General features: G+C 35.8%; 1 protein-coding gene across 2 annotated transcripts in view; it reads left to right on the top strand.

Moving 5' to 3' along the window:
- The window catches only part of ACTR3 (ARP3 actin related protein 3 homolog), a 66,914-nt gene that overhangs the window by 30,398 nt on the left and 12,487 nt on the right, over nt 1-24,029 (top strand). For both annotated transcript variants that reach the window (XR_002339000.1, NM_001134343.1), the window contains 4 exon segments: nt 2,278-2,373; nt 4,008-4,115; nt 9,251-9,394; nt 12,241-12,414. Coding sequence is in view for 1 of the 2 variants with exons in the window: in NM_001134343.1 (NP_001127815.1) it covers nt 2,278-2,373; nt 4,008-4,115; nt 9,251-9,394; nt 12,241-12,414 (522 nt within the window). In the remaining variant the exon portion in view is untranslated.

Below are 24,029 nucleotides of genomic sequence, written 5' to 3' on the forward strand. Positions count from 1 at the left end.
GAGTTGTAGATGAAATCGTTTCACCCCTAAATTCTTTAGCAAACCTCTGACCAGCTGGTGTTTATTACTGTTTACAGTTTTTTCTGTTATATGAAATTTACGTTCTGTAAAATACACACATCTTAACCCTACCATTTTATGGGTTTTAACTAGGCGTTGGCAAACTTTCTGTAAAGCTGGATAGCAATTATTTTTGTCTTTGTGGACCATGTGTTCTTTGTTGCAGCTGCTTAGCTCTGCTGTAGCAGGAAAGTGTCCTAAGGTAGTACTTAAATGAGTGGCTGTGGCTATGTTCCAATAAAACCATATTTATAGAAACAAGTGGTGGATCAGATTTGGCCTGCAAAATGCGTGATGTAGTTTGCCCATCCCCTGACTTTGACATACATATACGGATGTGTAACCTAAACCCTGCTCAGGATATAGAACATTATTATTAATTGGGGAAGTCATCTCATACCCTTTTCTAGTTAATCCCGGCTATGCCATGGAGACAACCCCTATTATGATTTTTCCCTGTGCAGATGTTACGCTTATATTTGAGTTTCATATAAATGGAAGAAATTGTGTAAGATGTGCTCTTTGTTAAGACTTCACTCACCATTATCTTGAGATTCATCCTTCTTGTCACATATACAAGTAATTCACTGCTTTTTGCTGGGTTGTATTCCATTGTATGAATATGCCTCACTGTCCATTTTCCTATCGGTGATCACCTGGACTGTTTCATGCTTTTGACTGTGGTGAATATTTTGGGTATTGTGACATTCTTATACAAGTCTTTTTGTGGATGCGTTTTCATTTCTCTTGTGTAAATACCTAGAAATGGAATTGCTGTGTCATAGGGTGGATGCAGAATTGATTTTATAGGAAACCTTCAAAATTTTCCAAGGGATTGTACCTTTTTGCACACCCACCAACAATGTGTTACTGATTTTGGTACACTACATTCTATCCAACAAGTGGTGGTGTGCCATTCTTTTTAATTTTAGCCATTCTGGTGGGTGTGCAAGCTTTCTCATTTTGGTTTTAATTTGCATTTTTCTGGTGACTCATAATGTTGAATACTTGTTCATGTGCTTATTAGTTGTTTGTTTATTTTCCTTGTGAGGTCTTCTGATTATATTTTATTTTGTATAGAATTTCTCTTTTTCCTGGTGCTTATAATTTAACTGTCTTCATTTTTTAGTTTGCTTAATTTTGTACGCACCTATCACTAAATTATTGCCAAACTCTTGAACATAATTAGAAAATTCTCCTAATAAGTTTAAACACATCAGGTAGTTTAGAAGGTAAAGGTTTTATGTACAGAAAAAGTATTTCTAGTTAGTTTTTTTAAAAAATTATTGAAGTGTCTTTTAAATTTTTAAAAAACGATTTACTTTGCAATGAATTTAAGTTTTATCCGTCTTTCCTTTTGTAATTTGTGCTCTTTAAGTTTAAGAAATCATTCTTTATGTCAAGGTCAGAAAGCTAATTCTGTATTTCTAAAGTTTAAAGTTTTGCCTTTCAAGTTTAAATATTTGAGATAATGAAAAGGACTGGTTAATTGAATCAGGCTTATAAGACTCAGATATCTTACTTAGTTTCAAGCGTTAGTAATTTAAATGATTTAGATATTCCTGAAGTATAGATGAAATATAAAGTCCAGGATTGTGAGCGCTGTTTCTTAGGTCCTTTCTTGGCTCATTAGCATGTGTTCTGGCCTAGACTTAACCCACCAGTTTCTAAGTGATGTTTGCAGTCACGTAGCTTAAGAGAACTTTGTAAACATCTCCATTTTATACTCTAGTAGTTATATAACTTACTGATATTTTCCAGAGAGGTATGCCATAAATTTGTAGAATCTTGGCTTACTTACTGTAGTTGTAGACAGACCAGGTACACCCTGCTGAAAACATTACACAGATGGGGATTATTCCAGTAGCAAGTACCATTGGTGTATTTGCCTGGAGGTCTGTCATTATCACATTTGCAGGGTGATTTGGCAGGATCTCCTCCTTCTCCCTCTTCCTTTTCTCAGTGTTAAGTCGTTATGAGTAATATGACATAGGAATTGTTTCTTTTCTTTTTCATGTGAATAACCATATTGTTTTCATATATGTATAGATCTGTTTGAATTCTTTAAAGTTTTTCTTTGGTCTCTGTGTCTGTATTTCTGAGTTTAATGACTGTTAAATACAGTGTTTGAAATAAATTATTTCTCACTTAAAATTGTCTATAACGTTATCAAAATAATTTGATATTGTCTATTTAAAATGTTATTCAATTTAATAGACTGAACCTCCACTGAATACTCCAGAAAACAGGGAATATACTGCTGAAATAATGTTTGAGTCCTTCAATGTTCCAGGCTTATACATTGCTGTACAGGTAAGCAAATTTATAAGTCAGGATGAGCTTGACTCTTAAATTTTAATCTGGTTGAATTTACAGTTAAAATATGTGTATATTTTTCTTAACTTCAAAGCATATTGTAGTTCTCTATGGAATTGGTAGTTAGAAAGCATAGTAGAGGAGGGGAGCTGTTTAGTCAGCAAAAGAGAAATATTAAAGGAAGTAAGCTAATGGGTTTTAGATAATTCAAAGCTTTTTATAGGATGGAAAAAAGGGAACTAGTATTTATTGAGAGTTTATGTCAAGAACTTTATGTACACATTCATTTACCTTTGTAACATTCCTGGTATCCTTTTTGAGAGTTTATGTCAAGAACTTTATGTATACATTAATTTGCCCTTGTAACATTCATTGTGTCCTTTTTCCACAGCCTGTTTTGTTGTTATTGTTGTTTGTTTTTTTGTTGTTGCACCTGTGCCATGTAAAAGTTCCTGGGCCAGGGATCGAACCTGTGCCATAGTAGCACCCTGGGCTGCTGCAGTGACAACACCAGGTCCTTAACCCACTGCACTATAAGGGAACTCCTTCATAGCTTGTTTTGAATGCCTTATTACCACGATGTAGGTCTGACCACCATCTCCTTTGTGCTGCTCTTTATCCTGTATATCATAAATCCCTGTAGTATTTAATTGCACATCATTTGTGTATATATCTGTATGGAACAGCTTTTCTCCCACTTCTCAGAATTAGAGCTTACTGCTTACTTGTCTTTTAACCCTGTAGCAAATATGATACCTGGCATACCACAAAATCTTAATAAGTAATAAACTATTATGTGGTTCTGTTAGCCCAGAATGATTATGGTGTGATCCTGTGTTAAAATAGAAGGATGGCCTAGATATCTTTCTAGGTCCTTTTCAGCTGCTATATTGCAAGTAGGTAAAACGAAGCCAGCTGAGCTCTGGTTTCTTTTTTAATTATTAGTAATTTATCTTGTTTGAGGCTGGGATTTGTATGAAATTTAGTTTTTTTAGAATGAACTAGTAGTGTTACTTTCTTAATTCCAAACTTTTTTAATAAAGAGAATTGTACCTTATTGCCTGTGCCAGGATTTTTTTGTAGAAAAATATTATTTTGTTAACTTTGTTTTACTAATTAAGTCATAGTATTTGGAAGTGTACAGTGGCCTTTTCTGTGGTTAAATATCTTGTTACATATTCCTAAAGACATGCTACACTTAGAAAATTTGGAGCTAATCTTAATAATAGTGATACTTGTCTATGTATTAATTAACTGATGTGCTTCTCTACTTTCACCTTATATGTGGTTTGTTACAGGCCGGCCCACTTAAACGTAGTTGAAGTCCTGTACTGTATTTTTTCATGTTAGTAAGACTATCTCATGTTTTCCACCTTGTTTTGACTGTAGGGGGGAAATGGCCTTCATTAAAATATGAAAAATATATAAATATGCCCCTAAAAACTAATATAAGACTGTAAGTTGTCTTAATAATATGCAGGATGTGAACAACTTTATTGCATAATATAAATTAACTTTGTATTTTCAAAGAAACTACATTTAAAATCGTATAAAGTACTCCAGTAAAAGATTTTTTTTCCTATTAACTCTTTGTTTTTATTTTTTGCCTGTCTTATTTTTATTTGTTCAAGGCCGTTCTTGCCTTAGCTGCATCTTGGACCTCCAGACAAGTAGGAGAACGGACGTTGACTGGTACGGTAATAGACAGCGGAGACGGTGTCACTCATGTCATCCCAGTGGTAAGGATATTTTATAATTACTGAACAGGATACCAAGTAACACATCTGGCAAAGTTAGATTTTACGAATTAATGCCACTTTTTAAAAACTTTAAATATTACACTGAAAAATTTTCTCTAGTTTGGCCATTTGTTCAGCTATAATTGTATTTTGCTTGACTTATTATTAGAATTTTGTAAACAAATTACAAAATGATTTTTTTTTTTTGGTTTTTTTTGCTATGGGTTTATACTACAGTTAGAAAATTATTAGAAGTGGTTTCTGATTCATAGTTAAGAAATGATAAATTAGAGTATCTGGAATGGGAATATATTATGCTTTTTTTTTTTTAAACATGAAACTCAGTTTTCCAGTTTTCATGTGTGTGTGTGTATGTGCATGCATATGTTAGCCACTTGATAGTTTTTATTATCCTTAATTAACAGATTTCATACTGGTGCATAAGTTAATTGCTAAATAGTAGTTAGTTGAAAGCATATGATCATTAATGACTTTTGGGGAATTATATTTTTGAATTAAAAAGCTCAAGTTGTGATTGTGCTTTATGGCTTGAATTTAATCAAGCACGTTAAGAAAAATGTATTAGATTGGATTATTTGTTATAGATAGCATTTTTCTGCCAAGGCTTTTCTGCTTCCAATTCTTAATGACAAATTAGATTTTTTTATTGTGCCTAATAGATTCAAAATGACTACTCACATTCATACTGATTATTATTAGGTGTATATATATAGAAAGGTTTATCTTTTAAAATAATATTTAATATCACATAAGGAATGAAATTATTTTGAACTTTATTCATTACTCTTACTCCTATTTTTAATGCACCAGGCAACCTCTGTTGAGAATTACATCCTTAGAGTAACTACTTTTGGATTAGATGTCATTAATTCACTCTCCCAATGTCATAATAGTTTTAGTAATAACCACCCCTTTTAAAAACAACGGCTTTCTTGAGATGTAATTCACATGCTGTGCAATTTATTCATTTAGAAAGCAATTTGGTGGGTTTTTTTTTCGGTATATTCACATGGTAGATCCATTGCTATAGTCAATTTTAAAACATGTTTATCACTCTGAAAAGAAACCCTATGTCTTTTAGTGTTCACTCTCCCCCAATAACAGCTCCTTGCAACCACTAATCTACTTTCTGTCTCTGTAGATTTACCTGTTAAGTGGAGTAGTATACTCTTTTGTGACTGGCATCTTTCACATAGCCCAATGTTTTTAAGATTTTCACATTGTAGCATGTATTCATTTCTTATTTTTTGCCAAATAATGTTTCATCCTATGTTAGTCCACATTTTATTTTATTGACATTGGGGGATACTTTAATATCTTGGAAATTAGGATGTGTCCCATATTTTGATGGCTTTTTATAATTTAGTTGGCATATTTTTCTTTCTTAGTGCTACTATATTCTATTCCTTTTTTTTTTCTTTTTTCTTTTTTGGCTGCCCCGTGGCATGTGGGGTTCCCAGGCCAGGAATCAGATCCCAGTTGCAGTTGTGACCTAAGCTGCCGCAACTGCTGTAACACCGGATCCCTCACCCACTATGCCAGGCCAGGGATTGAACCTGCAGCTGGTTCTCAGGAGACTGGGACTCCTCCCTTTTTTTCAAAATGGCAGTAATAATCCCAATAGTGCCCAATGTCATAACATTGCTTTGAGGATTAAGTGCATACATGTATATTGCTTAGCGATACTAACAATTCTTATATTTTTCATTTAAAATTCTCATTTAAATCTCAAAATTTATGATGTAGATTATATTGTGCTTTGAGGACCTCAGTTTACTCATTTATAAAATGCAAATATGTGAGAGTTGCTTGAGGTTGCCAAATAATTGGTCATGGGACTAGGATTGATCTGGTTCTGTTTGACTGCAGTCTTACCATCTATACAACTAAGCAGTAATTTCATTATCTTGATAATATTAGAATAGGAATTTGCAAAAAGGATTTAGCAAATTGAAGAAGAAAGAATGAGTTTTAGTAAGAATTTTAAGAATTAGGTATTCTTGTTATTTTTCCTGCTTTTTTGAATTAATGGAGTGTTTTTTATAATTTCATTTTATCTGCTTTATTGACTTCTTAGCTGTGCTATGTATTTGTTATTGTCATTTGGTTTGGGGGGGTTGCTCTAGGGTTTATAATAAACATCCTTAGCTTATCACAGTCTAACTACAAATAATATTGTACCTTTTAATAAATAAGAATGATACGAGAGCATACTTTCGTTCTAGTCTGTACTACCATTGTCCTTTATTTTGCTCCTACATGTTATAAACTCAGTAGTACATTATTAATTTTTTTCATTGTAATTAGTATATTAGTTTCTCTAGGGCTGTTGTAACAAAGTACTACAGAATGAGTGTTTGAAACAATAGAAAATTATTAACTTTTTCGCAGATATAGAGACCAAAAAGTCGAAGCTCAAGGGGTTTGCCAGGTTGGGTTTTTTCTGAGTCCTCTCATTGGCTTATAGACAGCCTTAATCTCCATGTGTCTTCTCATGGTCTTTCCTCTGTGTCTATCCTAATCTCTTTCTCTTTTCAGAACATGAGTCATATCAGATTAGAGCCCACTCTAATATTTTAACTTAAATTCCCTCTTTAAAGACTGTCTTCAAATAAAGACACATTCTGAGGCATTAGGGGTTAGCATTTCAACATAAGAATTTTGGAAGGGGAGGGACATGTTAGTCCATAACAAATAGTCATCTTTAAAAGAGATTTTAAAAAAGAGATAAAATTCTTTTGTATTTATTCACATACCATTTCCCTTTCTTTGGAAGACCCAAATTTCCATCCAGCATTATTATTATTATTATCATTATCAGTGTTATAATTATTATTATTATTATTTTCTGTCTGAATGTCGGCCTTCATTTCTTGTAATTCAAGTCTCCTGGCTATGAAATCTTTCAGCTTATGTACATCCTTTGAAAAAGTCTTGATTTTGCCTTAATTTTTAAAAGATGTTTTTACTTGGTATATAGAATTTTAGGTTGACAGATTTTTCATTTTAGTTATTTTTCAAATGTGGCTCTATTATCTTGTAGGTTATTACATTGTTTCTGAAAATAAGCTTACTGTCATTCCTTTGTTCCTTTCAATATAATGTTTCCTTTTTTTTGTTTTTATTTTATTTTCATTTTTTTATTTTATTTTTATTTTTAGTGCCACACCCACATGGAGGTTCCCAGGAAAAGGGTCAAGTTGGTCCTATAGCTGCCAGCCTACGCCACAGCCACAGCAACGCCAGGTCCTAGCCACATCTGCGACCTATACCACAGCTCATGGCAATGCTGGATCCTTAACCCACTGAGCGAGGTCAGGGATCAAACCTGCATCCTCATGGATACTACTAGTCAGATTCATTTCCACTGAGCCCCAACAGGAACTCCTGAATGTAATGTTTCTTATTTCTGGCTAACTTCAATATTTTCTCTCTATATATTTCTGGTCCACTAGTGTTCAGCCCTTTGATTGTGATATACCTAAAGGTAGTTTTCTTCATTTCCTCTACTTGGGGTTTATTGAGCTTCTTGGATTTATGGATTTGTAGTTTTTATCATTTCTAAAAAGTTTTTATCATTTTTTTTTCACATGTCTCTTTACCTTTCTTTCCTCTTTAGGGTCTTCAGCTATATGTATATTAAGCTGCTTGAAGATGTCTCATAGTTTTATGATGTTCTGTTCAATTTTTTCTAATGTTTTTTTCCTTTTCATTTTGGATAGTTCTTATTTCTCTTTTTATCACATTTGATGTATTTTTTATTTCAATTATTCTTCTCCTTAGAGAAGTTCTTTTTGGGTCTTATAAAAAGGCCGTCTTTCATTTCTCTCTTCTTCATGTTTCCATTGATATTCTTGCTCATATGAAGTATATGGTAACTTTTTAATGTCCTTGTCTACCAATTCTGTTATATTTGATTTTTCTCTTTATCCTTCTATAAATTGATTTTTCTCCTGGTCAGGGGTTATGTATTCACATTGTTAGGAACTAGGTTATTGGTCTCCTTTAAATATTTTAAGATTTTTTTTCCTGGGACACAGTTAAGTTCCTAGGAGTCAGTTCGAATCTTTTAGGATCTCCTTTTAAACATTCTTAATCACATCCCGAACAATCTTTTTGCTTTAGCCTGTTTTGTCTCCATTACAGAGAGGCAGTAGTCTTCTGAGACTTTACTCGTTGTGCTATTTGAGGTCTTTAAACTCTGGCTAGTAATGGTAGTATAAACTATTCCTGTCTGTGTGTGAGCTTTGGGACTGTTGTGCCCACTCTTTTCCAGAGGTTCTTTCTCTGGCTCTGATGGTTTCCTCACATGAATGAACTAGTCACTTAAGGTGTTACTCTCTTCAGATGTCCAGAGCTCTCTGTGTAGCTCTTTCCTCTTTAGTAGTCTGACTTGCAAACTGTAGCTGCTCTGACCTCCCTGAAATCTACATTCTGTATCCTTATTTAATGAGCACACTAGACTCTGGGTTCTCCTTCACATTATTTCTGCCTGGGAACTCTTCCTAAGCAGGAAGATGGTATGTTCATAGCACTTACCTTGTTTGTTTTCCCTTTTCTTAGGGATCACTGCCCCACTCTGCCTATTGTCAAATATCTGAAAAACCTTTATTTCATATATTTGTCCTGTTTTCTCAATAAAGGTGAGAAGATAAATCCAGTCTCTGATATTCTGTCATTGGCAACATAAAGAAATCCTTAATATTCTTTGTTAATGAAATTTAATTTTGCTACATTAATTTTGTACTTTTGCATTGTGTCAGTAAGTTTATGAATTTGTTTTATAGAATTATTACTTCTGAAATTCACTATTTCTATGTTGTTAAGTCCTTTCAGTCTTGGTTATAAACTCTTAGCAGTGGGAGAATAAATCTTAAATTGCTGGCCATTCTTGTACATAGTATCTATATATAAATCTACTGTAAGTTAACTATAAGGAATACAGTTGAGGAATAAAGACTGGAAGAATTCTCCTGGGATAAAGCAATACTTGAGAATACAAATACAGTAATCTGAGAAATTGATTTTTAATGATTAAATATTTAGGTTGTATTGATTTAAAAAGCATTCAAAGTAAACTTGACACTATTTTTTTTTTTTTTTTTTCTGTCTAGGCCGAAGGATATGTGATTGGCAGCTGTATTAAGCACATTCCAATCGCAGGACGAGATATAACATATTTTATTCAGCAGTTGCTGAGAGACCGAGAAGTAGGAATTCCTCCAGAGCAATCCTTGGAAACTGCTAAGGCAGTAAAGGTAAAAAATAATGTTAAGAATATAATTCAGGGAGTTCCTGTCACGACTCAGCAGTTAACTAATCCAACTAGGAACTATAAGGTTTGATCTCTGGCCTCTTCAGTGGGTTAAGGATCTGGTGTTCTTGTGAGCTGTGGTGTAGGTCGCAGATGCAGCTCAGGTCCCACATTGCTGTGGTCTGGCATAGGCCAGCAGCTGTAGCTCTGATTAGACCCTTAGCTTGGAAACGTCCATATGCCGTGGGTGTGGCCTTAGAAAAAGGCAAAAAGGCAAAAAAAAAGAAAATTCAGTTAAAAATTAAAGTCACGTTTATAATATTAACATGAAAAATCAAGGGAAAAAGTCAAGGAGAAAGAAAATAAAATATTTTTAAAAAGCTATTGTTAGCCAGTTAAAATCACTACTCTTGATTATATATATATTATATATATATATATATATAATATATATATATATATATATATATACTCTTGATTATATATATACTTTTTCTCTGTAATTCTTGTAGGAAATTTTGGGGGATAAGCAACCCTTTGCTTGCTCTCAACATTTCATGTTAGAGAGGACTAACATAGAAGAACATTTATACCAGTTGACTTCAGCATACATTTTTGTAATTATTCCCTTTAGTAAAGATAAATGTAGGCATACCTTAGAGATGCTGTGGGTTCTGTTCCAGAGCACTGCAGTGAAGCAAATAGTGAGTCATAAATTTTTTGGTTTCTCAGTGGATTTAAAAGTTATGTTTGCACTATACTGTAGTCTGTTAAGTGGCAGTAGCATATGTCTAGTCTATAAAAAAGTACGGGGGAGTTCCCGTCGTCGCGCAGTGGTTAACGAATCCGACTAGGAACCATGAGGTTGCGGGTTCGGTCCCTGCCCTTGCTCAGTGGGTTAACAATCTGGCGTTGCCATGAGCTGTGGTGTAGGTCGCAGATGCGGCTCGGATCCTGAGTTGCTGTGGCTCTGGCGTAGGCTGGCAGCTACAGCTCCAATTAGACCCCTAGCCTGGGAACCTCCATATGCCACGGGAGCGGCCTAAGAAATAGCAAAAAGACAAAAAAAAAATATAAAAATAAAAAAGTACATATCTTAGAAATACTTATTGCTAAAAAATGCTGTCGTCTGATGATGCAGAGATGCCAGAAACCCTCAATTTGTAAAACCTTATTTCTACAAAGCACAGTAAAATGGGATGTGCTTGTAATTAGTTCACTTCAAAGTCCTCACATCTCAGTTTTCATTGACTTGTTTACTTTAATTCTAATAGTTTCTGTTACAAAAAATTTTGTGATGTAATTGATTCATTTAGCTGTAGAATAGCGACAGGGCTCAGCTTAAGTGATATGACAAAAAGGAAAAATGTGAAGGCTCTGTAAGGTATTTTAATAATTTGTGTGCTCTTTAAGTCTTTATTATATCAGGGTTTCATTCAAAATGCCAACATAATGAGCATTATTTTTTTAATACCTTATGTCAACATACCTAAAAAATTCTGTTGGCTTTTGCATGTTTTGAATATGTAAAGGCAGAAAAACTGCTCAGGTAAAAATAACTCCATCAGTTTAAGTATGCTTGCAGTGTTTTCCTTGCTTGTCAAAGGTTAGGAATGAAAATGAATTTACTACTTCTTAGAAAGTAAAGGAATTAGTAAATGGTTGCCAAAGTCACCTCAAGTACGTAAAAATTAACATGAACACTAATGTTTTTGACATTTTTGGGGAATTCTGTGGCATTAGAAATTAAGAACACTGAGGATTTATTGTATAGCATACATCATTTCTATGTAATTCCTACTTCCAAGGTTTGGAGAAAGAAGACTTTATGTGACATAATCAAATTATCTTTTGTTTTCCAGGATTATTTCCCTTTATGTGTTTTGGTTATCAGTAGTAATATTTGCGTCTGTGTTGGATAGAATCCTTGATGTATAAAAATAGGTGAAATGTGTGTTTTTCTTTTAAAAAAATGAGACTGGCAATCAAGAGTGTACACATTGCAAATAGAATGTTATAACCTATAACATTTTTTTTTTTTGGCCATCCCACGGCATGTGGAGCTCCCAGGCCAGGGATCAGATTTGAGCAGCAGTTGCCACCCAAGCTACAGCAGTGGCAACTCTGAATTCTTAACCCACTGTGCCAGGCCGGGAATCAAACCTGTGTCCTAGTGCTCCTAAGACACTGCCAATTCTGTTGTGCCACCGTGGGAAGGCCATCATGCTTTATTTGTATTTTTGATGAAAACTACTACTTAGGACATAAAACCAAATATGTAGCAGTTCAGCCTTACAGTTGATACTACAAAAAAGAGAAGTTTATATTTTCAGCTTTTTTATTTTGCTCATTTACTTAGACCATAATCACTTTGTTCCAGATAGGTATTCAAGATCTACATATCCAATATTTTAAAAAATATTTTTATGGAGGCATAGTTGCTGTATATATAATATTATATAAATTAGAAGTGTACAGTATAGTAATTCACAATTTTTAAAGTTTGTGCTCCATTTAAATAATTGGCTATATCCCCCATGTTTACAATATATAGCCTTGAAGCTTATTTTATACCTAATAGTTTGTACCTCTTACTGTATTTTGTGGTTATGTCAACTGTTTATTTTCTTCATGTATTTTATGTTTTCTCTTTTCTAGAATACAAACTCCTTAATTATTGAAACAGTATAAAATTTTGGATGACATTAATGAGTTTTCATGAAATAGCATTGAAACACTAGGAGCTGACTCATAGTTTGTCAAGTCTTATTCTAGTTTATTGAAATATATACCATTCTGTTTCACTTTTCCTGAAACAAGAGGAAAAAATTACTTGCTTCTTTTTTCTAGGAGCGCTATAGTTATGTCTGCCCAGATTTAGTAAAAGAATTTAACAAGTATGATACAGATGGATCAAAGTGGATTAAACAGTATACTGGAATCAATGCTATCTCAAAGAAAGAATTTTCCATTGATGTTGGATATGAGAGATTCTTGGGACCTGAAATTTTTTTTCATCCAGAGGTAAGTTTTTTTTTTTTTTTTTTTTAATTAAAAAAAATTTATTGTTTTTCTAAATTTTATTTTATGGCTGCACCCACATCATATGGAAGTTCCTGAGCCGGGGATTGAATCTGAGCCACAGTTGCAACCTGTGTTGCAGCTGCAGCACCTCCAGATCCTTTTTCCCACTGCGCCAGGCTGGGGATTGAACCTGTACCTTCACAGGGACCAAGCCAATGCAGTTGGATTTTTTTTAACCACTGTACCACAGCGGGAGCTCCGTATGTTTTTTTTTTTAAGATGAGATTGTTTTGAAATATTCAGCAGCAAATATCAATCAACTATAAGATATTCAGGGAGTTCTCGTTGTGGCTCAGTGGTTAACGAATCCAACTAGGAACCATGAGGTTGCGGGTTCAATCCCTGGCTTTGTTCAGTAGGTCAAGGATCCGGCGTTGCTTTGAGCTGTGGTGTAGGCTGGCAACTGTAGCTCCAATTAGACCCCTAGCCTGGGAACCTTCATATGCAGCAGGAGTGGCCCCAGAAAAGGCAAAAAGACAGAAAAAACAAAACACAAAAAACCTATAAGATATTCAGAGAGAGTTAATCGCAGGAACTTTGTTTTATGTACTAAAATACTGTGTAGTGTTCAAGGAAAAAATGGTCTTAGTGTTAAAATAGGCTAAACAGTTACTAATTTTCATACATTTAGAAAAATGAAACTTATGTCTCTTTAGTATTTATGGCTTATTTGGAGGCATGGAAGGAGGGGAGCCCTTGATATTCATGGTTATTTAAGTAAAATATTTTGGGACTTGTTTTAGAACTCTCCCCTCCTCCCATATAAAGTGACCATTACACAAAAATCCTTCAGTTGACTATCATAAAATATTTAATTATTAATCAGATAGTCATCTTTCTTTATGAAATGTTAACAACATACAAGCTGTATGAAATTAATGAAATATGTGCTTTTAATAATGAAAGATTCTTCTAGTAATTAAGTATAAGAAATTTTAACTTTATTGGTAGAACTGCTAACATTAAATGCCTGTTCTGCTTATTCAACATTAAGAATATTTTTTAATGTGGTTTATTCACTCAGCAAATAGTGACTGCAGTGATCATGAGCTAAATTTAAGCATTGAGTATTTTAAAAAGAAAAACTATTTATCTTGCTCTTATCAAGCTCAAAGAATAAGAGTGATGAATATCTAAAAAAGGTATAGTTGCTTATTGAATGTATGTATGGTGAGGGCATAGCAAGAAAGAGCATCTAAGTCTGCTTGGAAGCATCAGGGAAACTTCTTTGATGAGATAAGAGTTGAACTGTTGGATGAATGGGTATATGTCAGGCAGCCATGTTAAGGAAATATATTTCTGACACACACACACACACACACACACACACACACACAGTGGGTAGAGGGGTCTGGGGTGTAAGAGAACTAGATAATAAAAGTATAAAGGGAGTTCCCATTGTGAGTCAGTGGGTTAAGAACCTGACTAGTATCCATGAGGATTCAGATTGGATCCCTGGTCTCGCTCAGTGGGTTAAGGAGCTGGCGCTGCTGCGAGCTGAGGCATAGGTCGCAGATACAGCCCAGATCTGGCATTGCCATTGCTGTGGAGCTGCAGCTCCACTTGGACCCCCTAGCCTGGGAACCTCCATATGCCACAGGTGTGGCCCTAAAAAACGAAAAAAATAAATAAAAGTGTAAAGGAAGAGATCGATAGGAGATGGATTCAGATAGATGTCCTCGAGGAACTAACACGCTGTGCAAAGGAGTTTACTGGATTCTGTGCTTGTGCAGAAATGTTGAGCATGAAAATGACAAAGATTTAAAAAAAAAAAAAAAGGAATTCCCATCAAGGTGCAGCAGAAACAAATCCGACTAGGAACCATGAGGTTGTGGGTTTGATCCCTGGCCTCACTCAGTGGGTTAAGGGTCCTGCGTTGCTGTGGCTGTGGTGTAGGCTGGCAGCTGTAGTTCTGATTCACCCCCCTAGGCTGGGAACCTCCTTATGCCTCGAGTGGGCCCTGAAAAGCAAAAAAAAAAAGAAAATGACAAAGATTTATGTATGGTATAATAAAGGTCAGCCTGGTTGCACTGGGTTGGATAGATAGGAACAGAAGTATAAATTGTATTGGAAACAGTTGAGTTCATTGCCATGTTGTAGATGAAAGAGTCAGTAGGTCAGTGAAAATGAGGAAGTAGATGAGAGAAGGAACAGGATCAACATGACTTACCAATTGCTTAGATATGAGGGGAGAAGAATATGAAAAATCTGTGATGATTCCCAGGTTTGTAACTTGAGCAACTGGGTTTGTCATCACTGAAATCAGGAAAACCGCAGGGAAAGAATAGGCAAGGTAAGAAGAGATGAATTTACTATACATCTTCAAAAAGTTTTGAAAATGAACTCTTGGATTCTAAGGGTTTTAAACTGGGGCATGTATCCTGTAGTGAGGGTAGTTGTAAAGTCATCACCATATATAAAGGAAGAGATTGGCCAGGGAGAGAATGTAGAGTGAAAAGTAGGGGAAGACTGGAGCCCTAGTGAACAGTAACACTTTGTGGACAGGCAGAGTAAGAGGGGCCTGCAAAGGATACTGAAGAGTATGGAAAGGAAGAAGCTAAGCGAAGGGATGTGGTGCTAACATTGAGAGAAGTGAATGTTTTCAAGGAGGGAGATTAAATGGCCCTAGTTGCTATAGTGAAGTGATGAAAGAAATTCGAGGAACACCCATAGTGGGGTCTTTAGCATCAAGATTAATGGTGATCCTAGGGGAGCAATTTCAGTGGAATGAAACAGGCAGTTTTGGAATGAAACATTCAGTGGAATGCAACAGGCAGCTTGTTGCATCAGTGAGGTAAAGGTTTGGGAATTGATAATGTGGGCATACCGGGAGGTGGCTCTAAAAGAAAAGTATAGTGGCTACTGGGAACTGGTAAGAAGTGAATTGCAGGAAGACTGAGGTTAGTTTTATTTTTAATAGGGGTTGTTCCAGGGACAGAAGTAAGGAGTTAAACATCGGTACAGGAAAATGTGGAGCTGGGAAGGGTAGAGGCAGATAGCTTAGGAGGTTCATCATCATAGTTCATAGCTTTAGTTTTGTTTTTTGTTTTTTATGAAGTGGACTCAAGCTGCTCTGTTGTGAGAAGGTATTGGATACAAGGATGAAGACCAGGAGAAAATAGTGACTTTAATTGCTATTGAGGAGAATTGAGACAGTGACTGTATTACTAGTAGTGAAGCACCACCGAAGTATGATTATAGTCATACAGTGGTGTTTTTCCCTCCAGGCTGTTGTGGGAAAGGAGCAAAGAGCTTTGCCAAGGTGGAGGTTAAAGTGTGTTGCAGCATAGAAAAGAGAAGGGAATCTGGAAGGCTGAATTGCTTAGAGAATAGTGAGGGATATCGGCAGGGATTGGAGGTCGTGATGAATTTGCATATAGATTCAAGTGGGAAGCAAAGGAGTGAGCACCAGAAGGATAGGGCATTGTTGTCTGACAAGTATACAGGAGTTTTAAGATTTTAGCACATTTTCTTTATATTTTTAAAAATGAAAATGGAAAGGGGAGTTTCCTGGTGGCCTGGTAGTTAAGGATCCTGCATTGTCACTACTGGGGCTTGGTTCATTCTCTGGCCTGGGAACTTCCATATGCCGTAAGCGTGGCCAAAAAAAAAAAAAAAATTAAAAGGATATCGTGCACATGATGTTAAAAGTCAGGTAACATGACAGTGGCCTAGAAAGTAACCACCGTCTGTTATTTAGCCATTAATCTTGGTAATTACTTCCAGATTTCCAAATACTGTGCTTGCACTACTGTTTCTTGATATATCAATGTAAATACATATATCAATCTACTAACCTTCTTTTAGTTAATTTTTTCTAGGACTTCCTTTAGACTATCTATATGTTATGTTTTTGGCTAAATTGATAGTATTACAGTGAATATATTATACTATGCATGTTGTTCACTTTTGAGGCAGTAGTGTACTGAGATTTTTTTTTTCTCATAAAATTTAGTGTTTCCTAAATTTTTGCCTCATTTCTTCATTTGCGTCATTTTGTTTTTTCATATATTCTTTCATTTATTCATGGAGGTGGTAGTTAACTACCTGCTTATACCAGCTCTGGAAGGGATCCTGGGGATGTCACTATTCCACGAAGAGAATTTTAACAATTTCTTTTTCTTTTTTCTTTTCTTTTTTTTGGTCTTTTAAGGGCCAAAACCACAGCATACAGAGGTTCCCAGGTTAGGGGATCGAATTGGAGCTATAGCTGCCAGCCTATTCCACAGCCACAGCAACGCAGGATCCAAGCCGCATCTGTGACCTACACCACAGCTCAAGGCAGTGCTGGATCCTTAACACACTGAGTGAGGCCAGGGATCGAACTCTCATCCTCATGGATGCTAGTCAGCTTCATTAACTGCTGAGCCATGATGGGAACTCCAACAATTTCTTTTTCTTAAGCCTTGTTTTACTTTTCCTTGTGTAGTTTCTTTCTGCTACCTTTAATTTCTGGGACTTTTGAAGGTTCTACAGGATGCTCTGAAAGCACTTAGGATGTAAATTTTTTTTTTTTTTTTTTGTCTTCCAAACAGGGTTGAAATATTTGACTTACTGTTTCCTTAACTCTGCTTTTCGTCCTTGGGCATTTACATTTCCTTTTACTTTCCCTCTGTCCTTTTTTAGGGGATCCCAGAGGATGGTGAAAGAGAGAACTGTGTATATACTTGGAAGTCAGGGCAAATTTTTCAGTGGGAACGGTGTATATGTGAGTGGCTGAAGTAAAAGTGGATTAGGAATTCTCTTGTGGCACAGTGGGTTAAGGATCTGGCGTTGTCACTGCAGTGGCTTGGATTGCTGCTACGATGTGGGTTCGTTCCCCAATCCAGGAGCTTCCACATGCCAGGGATGTGGCCCCCCCCCCAAAAAAAAAAAAAAGTGTATTAAAGGTCAGGAATTAGGACTCTTGTGGAAGATACTGAACCAAAATCTTAGATGAATAAGATCCACAAGACAGGAAATATCTTGAATTTCAAAAGAGGAAGAATTTGAGTCAAATCTTTTTTTTTTTTTTTTTTTTTTTTTTTTGCTTTTTAGGGCCACATTTGTGGCATATGGAGATTCCCAGGCTAGGGGTCTAATCTGAGCTACAGCTGCCCTCCTACATGATAGCCACAGCAGCACCAGATCCGAGGCACTTCTGACCTACACCACAGCTCACGGCAATGCTGGATCCTTAACCCACTGATCAAGGCCAGCGATTGAACCCACAACCATGGTTCCTAGTCAGATTTGCTTCTGCCAGCCATGATGGGAACTCCAAATACTTCTTTATAGACACAATTAGCTAACATCTTGACTGTCTTAAAAACCTTCAAACATTATGGTACAACATTGTAAATAAACTATACTTCAATAAAACTTTAAAAAATGAAAAACTTGAAACATTAGCTACATAAATAAAATGTGTTTTGTGTCATAGTGCTTAGGAAAGGGTTAGTTGCCTGGATGAAAATTTGTCTTGATGCTTAAATAATTTTTTCTATTTAAGCAATCTTTAGTGTTTGCTATATGAAGTTTTCTTTATTAAATTTTTTATTTTACCTTTTCTTTTCTTTTTTTTTTTTTTTTTTTTTTTGGTCTTTTTAGGGCCGAACCTGTGGTATATGGACGTTCCTAGGCTAAGGGTCGAATTGGAGCTGTAGTTGCTGAGCCACAAAAGGAACTCTATTGTTTCTTTAAAACTTTGAAACATCTTTTACTCTCCATAGTTTTACTCTTCTTGTAAGTAAGTAATTTCTTCTATGAGAAATCTGTTTTCTTTTCTCTTACAATTTATTTATTTATTTATTTTTTTTAATCTTAGTCTGTTATGGGAGTTCCCATAACTCACTGAGTTAAGAACCTGACATAGTTTCCATAAGGATGTGGGTTCAATCCCTGGCCTCACCCAGTGGGTTAGGGATCTGGTGTTGTCAAAAGCTACGGTGTAGATTGCAGATGCAGCTCAGATCTGGCATTGCTATGGCTTTGCTATGGCATTGCTATTGCTATGGCTGGTGTAGGCCAGCAGCTGCAGCTCAGATTCCACCCCTAGCCAAGGAGCTTCCATGTGCTTCGGGTGTAGATGTAAAAAGAAAAAAAATTTTTTTAAGTCAGTTATGTATGTGCACACTGTTTAAAAGTCGTAGTTATGGGAATTCCCATTATGGTGCAGTGGAAACAAATCTGACTAGGATCCATGAGGATGTGGGCTTGACCCCTGGACCTGCTCAGTGGGTTAAGGATCCAGCATTGCCGTGTGCTGTGGTATAGGTCACAGACATGCCTCAGCTCTGGACTTACTATGGCTGTGGTGTAGGCTGGTAGCTGTAGCTCCAATTTAGTCCCTAGCCTGGGAGCTTCCATATGCTGAGGGTGCGGCCCTAAACGACAAAAATAAATAAATAAATACATAAGTGAAAAAGGGTATGTGGGAAATGAACATTTGAAGACTTTGCATGTCTGAAAATGTGTTCATTTTATCTTAGATTGGAAATCATTTTCCTTCAACATTTTGAAGCTGCTGCTTGATTGCTTTCCATTATAACTTGAAGTGAAAAACTGCTCTGATTTCTAAACCTTGTAAAGGACCTGTTTTTTGTCTTTTGGGCTTTTTTCTGTTTGTTTGTTTTGGCTGTACCTGTGGCATGTGCAAGTTCCTGGGAAGGGATCGAACCTGCACCACAGCAGCAACCCAAGCCGCTGCAGTGACAGTGTCAGATCGTTAATTCACTGAGCCGCAAGAGAACTGTTTTTTTTTCTTTCCAGATAGATACTTGTGAATCTTCCCTTTGTCCTTAGCGTTCTGCTATGCTATTTTCTCTTTTAGTTGCTCTTTTGTTCTAAGCTCTAGGTGATTTCTCCAACTTTGTCTTCTGAATCTTTTATTCAGTTTTATTTCTGGTAACATACTTAATTTTCAGGAACTTCCCCTACTCCTGCTTTTGATGTTCTGATATGCTACCCTATAGTTGTTTCATGATTGCGTATCTTTTGGCTCTCTGAGCGAGTTAGTCATAAATTATTATTATTATTTTTTTAAGTTTTATTCTTTCTGCTTTCTTCCAAGTTGCTTTTCTCTTTGTTTTCATTCCTATAATTTTCATGCTAGAGACTCTGGGGGATCACTTATTTAAGAAGGGGATGCTAAACTTGTTGGAAAGCTGAGCTTTGTAGGAAGGACTTGTTGATTATGGCCTTTTACTTGAAGGAATGCCCATTGTGTGTTTCTTTAGATCATTTCGGGTAATCCAGTTCCCAGAGAAGACTCCTGCATATAAAGATTGGCAGCTAAATTTTGGAAAAGGGTTGGTATTTGCGTGTTAGCAGTAGGCTGCATACCTCCACCTAAAATCCTGCATTCACTCCTTTCAGCTGTGTTTGAGAGTCCTGGGACTGCTTTATTCCCCTTAGAGCACAGGTTAGCCAGTTTTCTCCTTGGATGACCAGGACTCGTTTGATAAACTTCTTTGGAGGGGATCTGGGGCTTTAACTGCTTTTCAGAGAGACTTTCAGCCAGTCTTCCTCCCTGCCCTCCTTCCACATCAATATCAGCACTAACAGGTACAAGCAGTCTTTGGGGGATTTGTGATACATCTTGATTCTTGGCTTTTCCTACTGATGACTTAATAAGTGTTTTAGAGGAAGTGCATGGTCTTGTCCATCTGCTTTCCAGGTTCTGTTTTACCAAATTTTGTTGCTATTTCTTCCTGTTCTGTTCTCTCCGTACTTTTGGGACTATGCCTTTAAAATTTTCCTCTTTACAATGATTTTTAATAGAGAAAGAGCAAGATCAGATATATGTGTTCAGTCCACCATGTTTTCTGAGAGTAGACCTGTTTGTTTTTTGTATTGTATGAACTGTGTCACTTCCCAGGTTAATTTTAAGATTCTTCTGTGAGTTTAAATATTTTTGTCATTTGAAGGATTCATTCAGTTTTTTTGTTTTGGTTAGATGAAAATGTAGGCATCTGAGCTTGATTGAATACTGAAGATAAAATGTGTGAAAGTGTAAGGGAATATTTATTTTTGAACTGCTGAATTTATTACAAATAGTAAAAAGAACTGTTTTTGGAAGGAATAGGTTTAGCATTTTTTTAAAAGAAAATTAAAAAATTTTTGACAGGGAGTTCCCATTGTGGCATAGCGGAAACGAATCCTACTAGGAACCATGAGGTGTCGGGTTCAATCCCTGGCCTCCCTCTGTGGGTTAAGGATCCGGCATTGCCGTGAGCTGTGGTGTAGGTTGCAGACGTGGCTCAGATCCCGTGTTGCTGTGGCTGCGGCATCATAGGCCGGCAGCTGTGGCTCCGATTAGTCCCCTCACCTGGGAACCTCCATTTGCCTTGAATGTGGTCCTAAAAAAAAAAGAAACATTTTTTTTGACAAAGCTATTTGGGCTAATGTGTTTTAGTTGGGTATGTTCTCTATAAATTTTTCAAAAGGGAGAAAAAATTTTCCTTCCTTGATAGCTACTTGCAGAAATATATACCTGATCAGGGAACAGTTAGAGGCAGGACTAATCCTTTTGCTGAAGAGTGAAAGAAAGGCCTAACAATATTCTCAGTAGGGACCTAAGTTGAGCCTATTAGTATTGCAGTATTGAATAACCTCCAACAATTTATTGTTAGTTTCTTTGTTTTCCCTTCATGTATTTAATAAATATTCATTGCTTGCTACTTTATTGTGTTCTACTTATTCTCAGCTGGAGTTCTGCAGCACAGTAGTTGGTGACCTTTTTCAAAAAAATTTATTCAGATCAGACATCATTTCTTCCTAAATGAGAATTTCTGTGGGTAGATTCCAGGGTATGTGAATATTTAAAAGTTTATAAATTTTTTCTTTTGTATGTTCCTGATTAAAAATTACCATGAGAATCGGAGTTCTTTTGACGCAACAGGTTAAGGATCTGATGTTGTCAGTACAGCTGCTTGAGTAGCTGCAGTAGCACAGGTTTGATCCCAGTCCTGGAACTTTCACATGCCCGTGGGTGCAGCCAAAAAAAATTTACCATGAGAAGGGCATACAGATAGATAGCACAGGAATGACTGGCGTTGTCTCTGCCTTTTACATGCTCAATGTATAGCAGATACACTATTTGATAGGTATTAAATTTATAGGAAGGTTAATCTCACGTGCATGTATGTGTACATTATTGTTTTAAGTAGGTACTGAAGAGTATGGCTAACAAAGGACAATGTAGAGAATTTATGAGTTTTATATCAACAGATTGATAAGATAAAGTAAAATTTTCAGGATTCTAGTTCTGCTGCTCATTCGAGTTAATTATCAGTTAAGTCATTCCCTTCCTATAACCTAGGTTATCTGTAAATGGCATAGAAAACCAGCCAAATTGAGCCGTATTCTCCCATTTTCCCATAGACTGCCTCTGACAGGTATAACATTCCTGAGTCTATAGGTTGGCTTCGTAGGACAGTACTGAGCCACATTTCTATACCTACTGTTTATCCCTATAAGGGTTTCTTATGTACATTCATCAGCACATTTCAAGAAAATAGGTTTTGACTACTAGTTTCTTTATTCTTAGTGCAGGTAATAGAAGTCAGTAGAATTTTTGTTAGTGATATTTTACTTTATGTAAATTAAAGTATTTTTTATTACTATGCTTTTTTACTCAAGTAACATTAAATTTCTCCATTGTATGCTTAGCCTCTAAATAACTTGAAACTAATTTTTAAAACAAAAAACGGTACATGGCTAATAATTACTAATCAAGTTATGGAATCAGTTTAATGAACAAAGGAATATTCTCTCCCATTAGGAAAACCTAATTCTAAAAATGAGGCCAAGAAAGGTTGTTGGCAGTTCATTTTCTAGATAATATTTTAAATTATATTCATTTTAATAAAGTATACTTATTTTTTGACAAATTGGAGCTAAATTTTGACCTTTTATTTTAAGAAAAACCCTTCTAACATTTCCTTTCCAATTTTAAAGAGTAATATCATTGGCACTTACACATATTTCTGAAATGTTTTAGTAAAATAAGATCTTTGTTTCAAAATACAAGTTTAATTCTGAGATGTAGCATTTGAAAACTTTCATGGTTTTCTTTTTTTGTAGTTCCTCTTAAGAAATGTACAACCTGATTTAGGAAGGTTGTAGGCACAAATATAAAAATAAATGATGGGTAAAAAGGAAGCTTTCCCTAATATTTCTCCTTGTATAAAACCTTATTTTGTATATAAAAATTAAATTTTAAAGTATTATTTTTAACTTCATTCCATTTCTGTAATGGTTTAAATTGTCAAACAACTTTTCATCTCAAACTTACCTATCCAGTTTGTTAAAAAATTCTGGGAGTGCCTGTAGTGGCTTAGCGGTTGATTAATGAATCGACCAGCACCCATGAGGACGTAAGTTCGATCCCTGGTCTCGTTCAGTCTCACTCCAGTGTTGCAGTGAGCTATGGTGTAGGTCACAGACACAGCTCGGATCTTGCGTTGCTGTGTCTTTGGCATAGGCCAGTAGCTACAGCTCCAATTCGACCCTTAGCCTGGGAACCTCCATATGCTGGGGTTGCGGCCCTAAAGAGCAAAAAGAAAAAAGAAAAAAAATTCTGAAAAGTATATTGTATAACACACATGTACTTAACCATCCCAAATAACACACTAATGTTTTAACATTTTTGATATTTTTTACATGTATTGAAATAATACAGAAAGAGTACCTTCCCCAGACCCTTTCCTTTCTCTTTTTCCTTTTTATCCTTTCTCCTGAGGTAATGAGTTATGAATATATCTAGTCTGTGTTTTTAAATATACATGTGTATATGTTTTAAAATGTTCTGTATATATGTTTTATATATACACGTAATTTACATACATGGAATTATTCAAGTTTTTTTTTCTTTCATTTTTTTTTATTACTCAAATGAATTTATCACATCTGTAGTTGTATAATGATCATAACAATCTGATTTCACAGGATTTCCATTCCACAGCCCAAGCACATCCCCCCAAACTGTCTCCTCCGGAGACCATAAGTTTTTCAGTGTCTGTGAGTCAGCATCTGTTCTGCAAAGAAGTTCCGTCTGTCCTTTTTTCAGATTCCACATGTCAGTGAAAGCATTTGATGTTGGTGTCTCATTGTACGGCTGACTTCACTTAGCATGATAGTTTCTAGGTCCATACATGTTGCTAAAAATGCTGGTATTTCGTTCTTTTTAATGGCTGAGTAATATTCCATTGTGTATATGTACCACATCTTCTGGATCCACTCCTCTGTTGGTGGGCATTTAGGTTGTTTCCATGTCTTGGCTATTGTAAATGGTGCTACAATGAACATTGGAGTACATGTGTCTTTGCGAGTCATGGTGTTCTCTGGATAGATGCCCAGGAGTGGGATTGCTGGATCAAATGGTAGTTCTATGTTTAGTTTTCTGAGGAATCTCCATACTGCTTTCCACAGTGGTTGCACCAATGTACAATCCCACCAACAGTGTACTAGGGTTCCTTTTGAAGTTAGCTTTTTTAAAATGTCAGCTGTTTGGAAATCAGGTTTTTTGTTTGTTTTGTTTTGTTTTGTTTTGTTTTTGTTTAGGGCCACAGGTG

The sequence above is a fragment of the Sus scrofa genome, chromosome 15 (assembly GCF_000003025.6).
Source record: "Sus scrofa isolate TJ Tabasco breed Duroc chromosome 15, Sscrofa11.1, whole genome shotgun sequence".
NCBI classification, from domain to species: Eukaryota; Metazoa; Chordata; class Mammalia; order Artiodactyla; family Suidae; genus Sus; species Sus scrofa.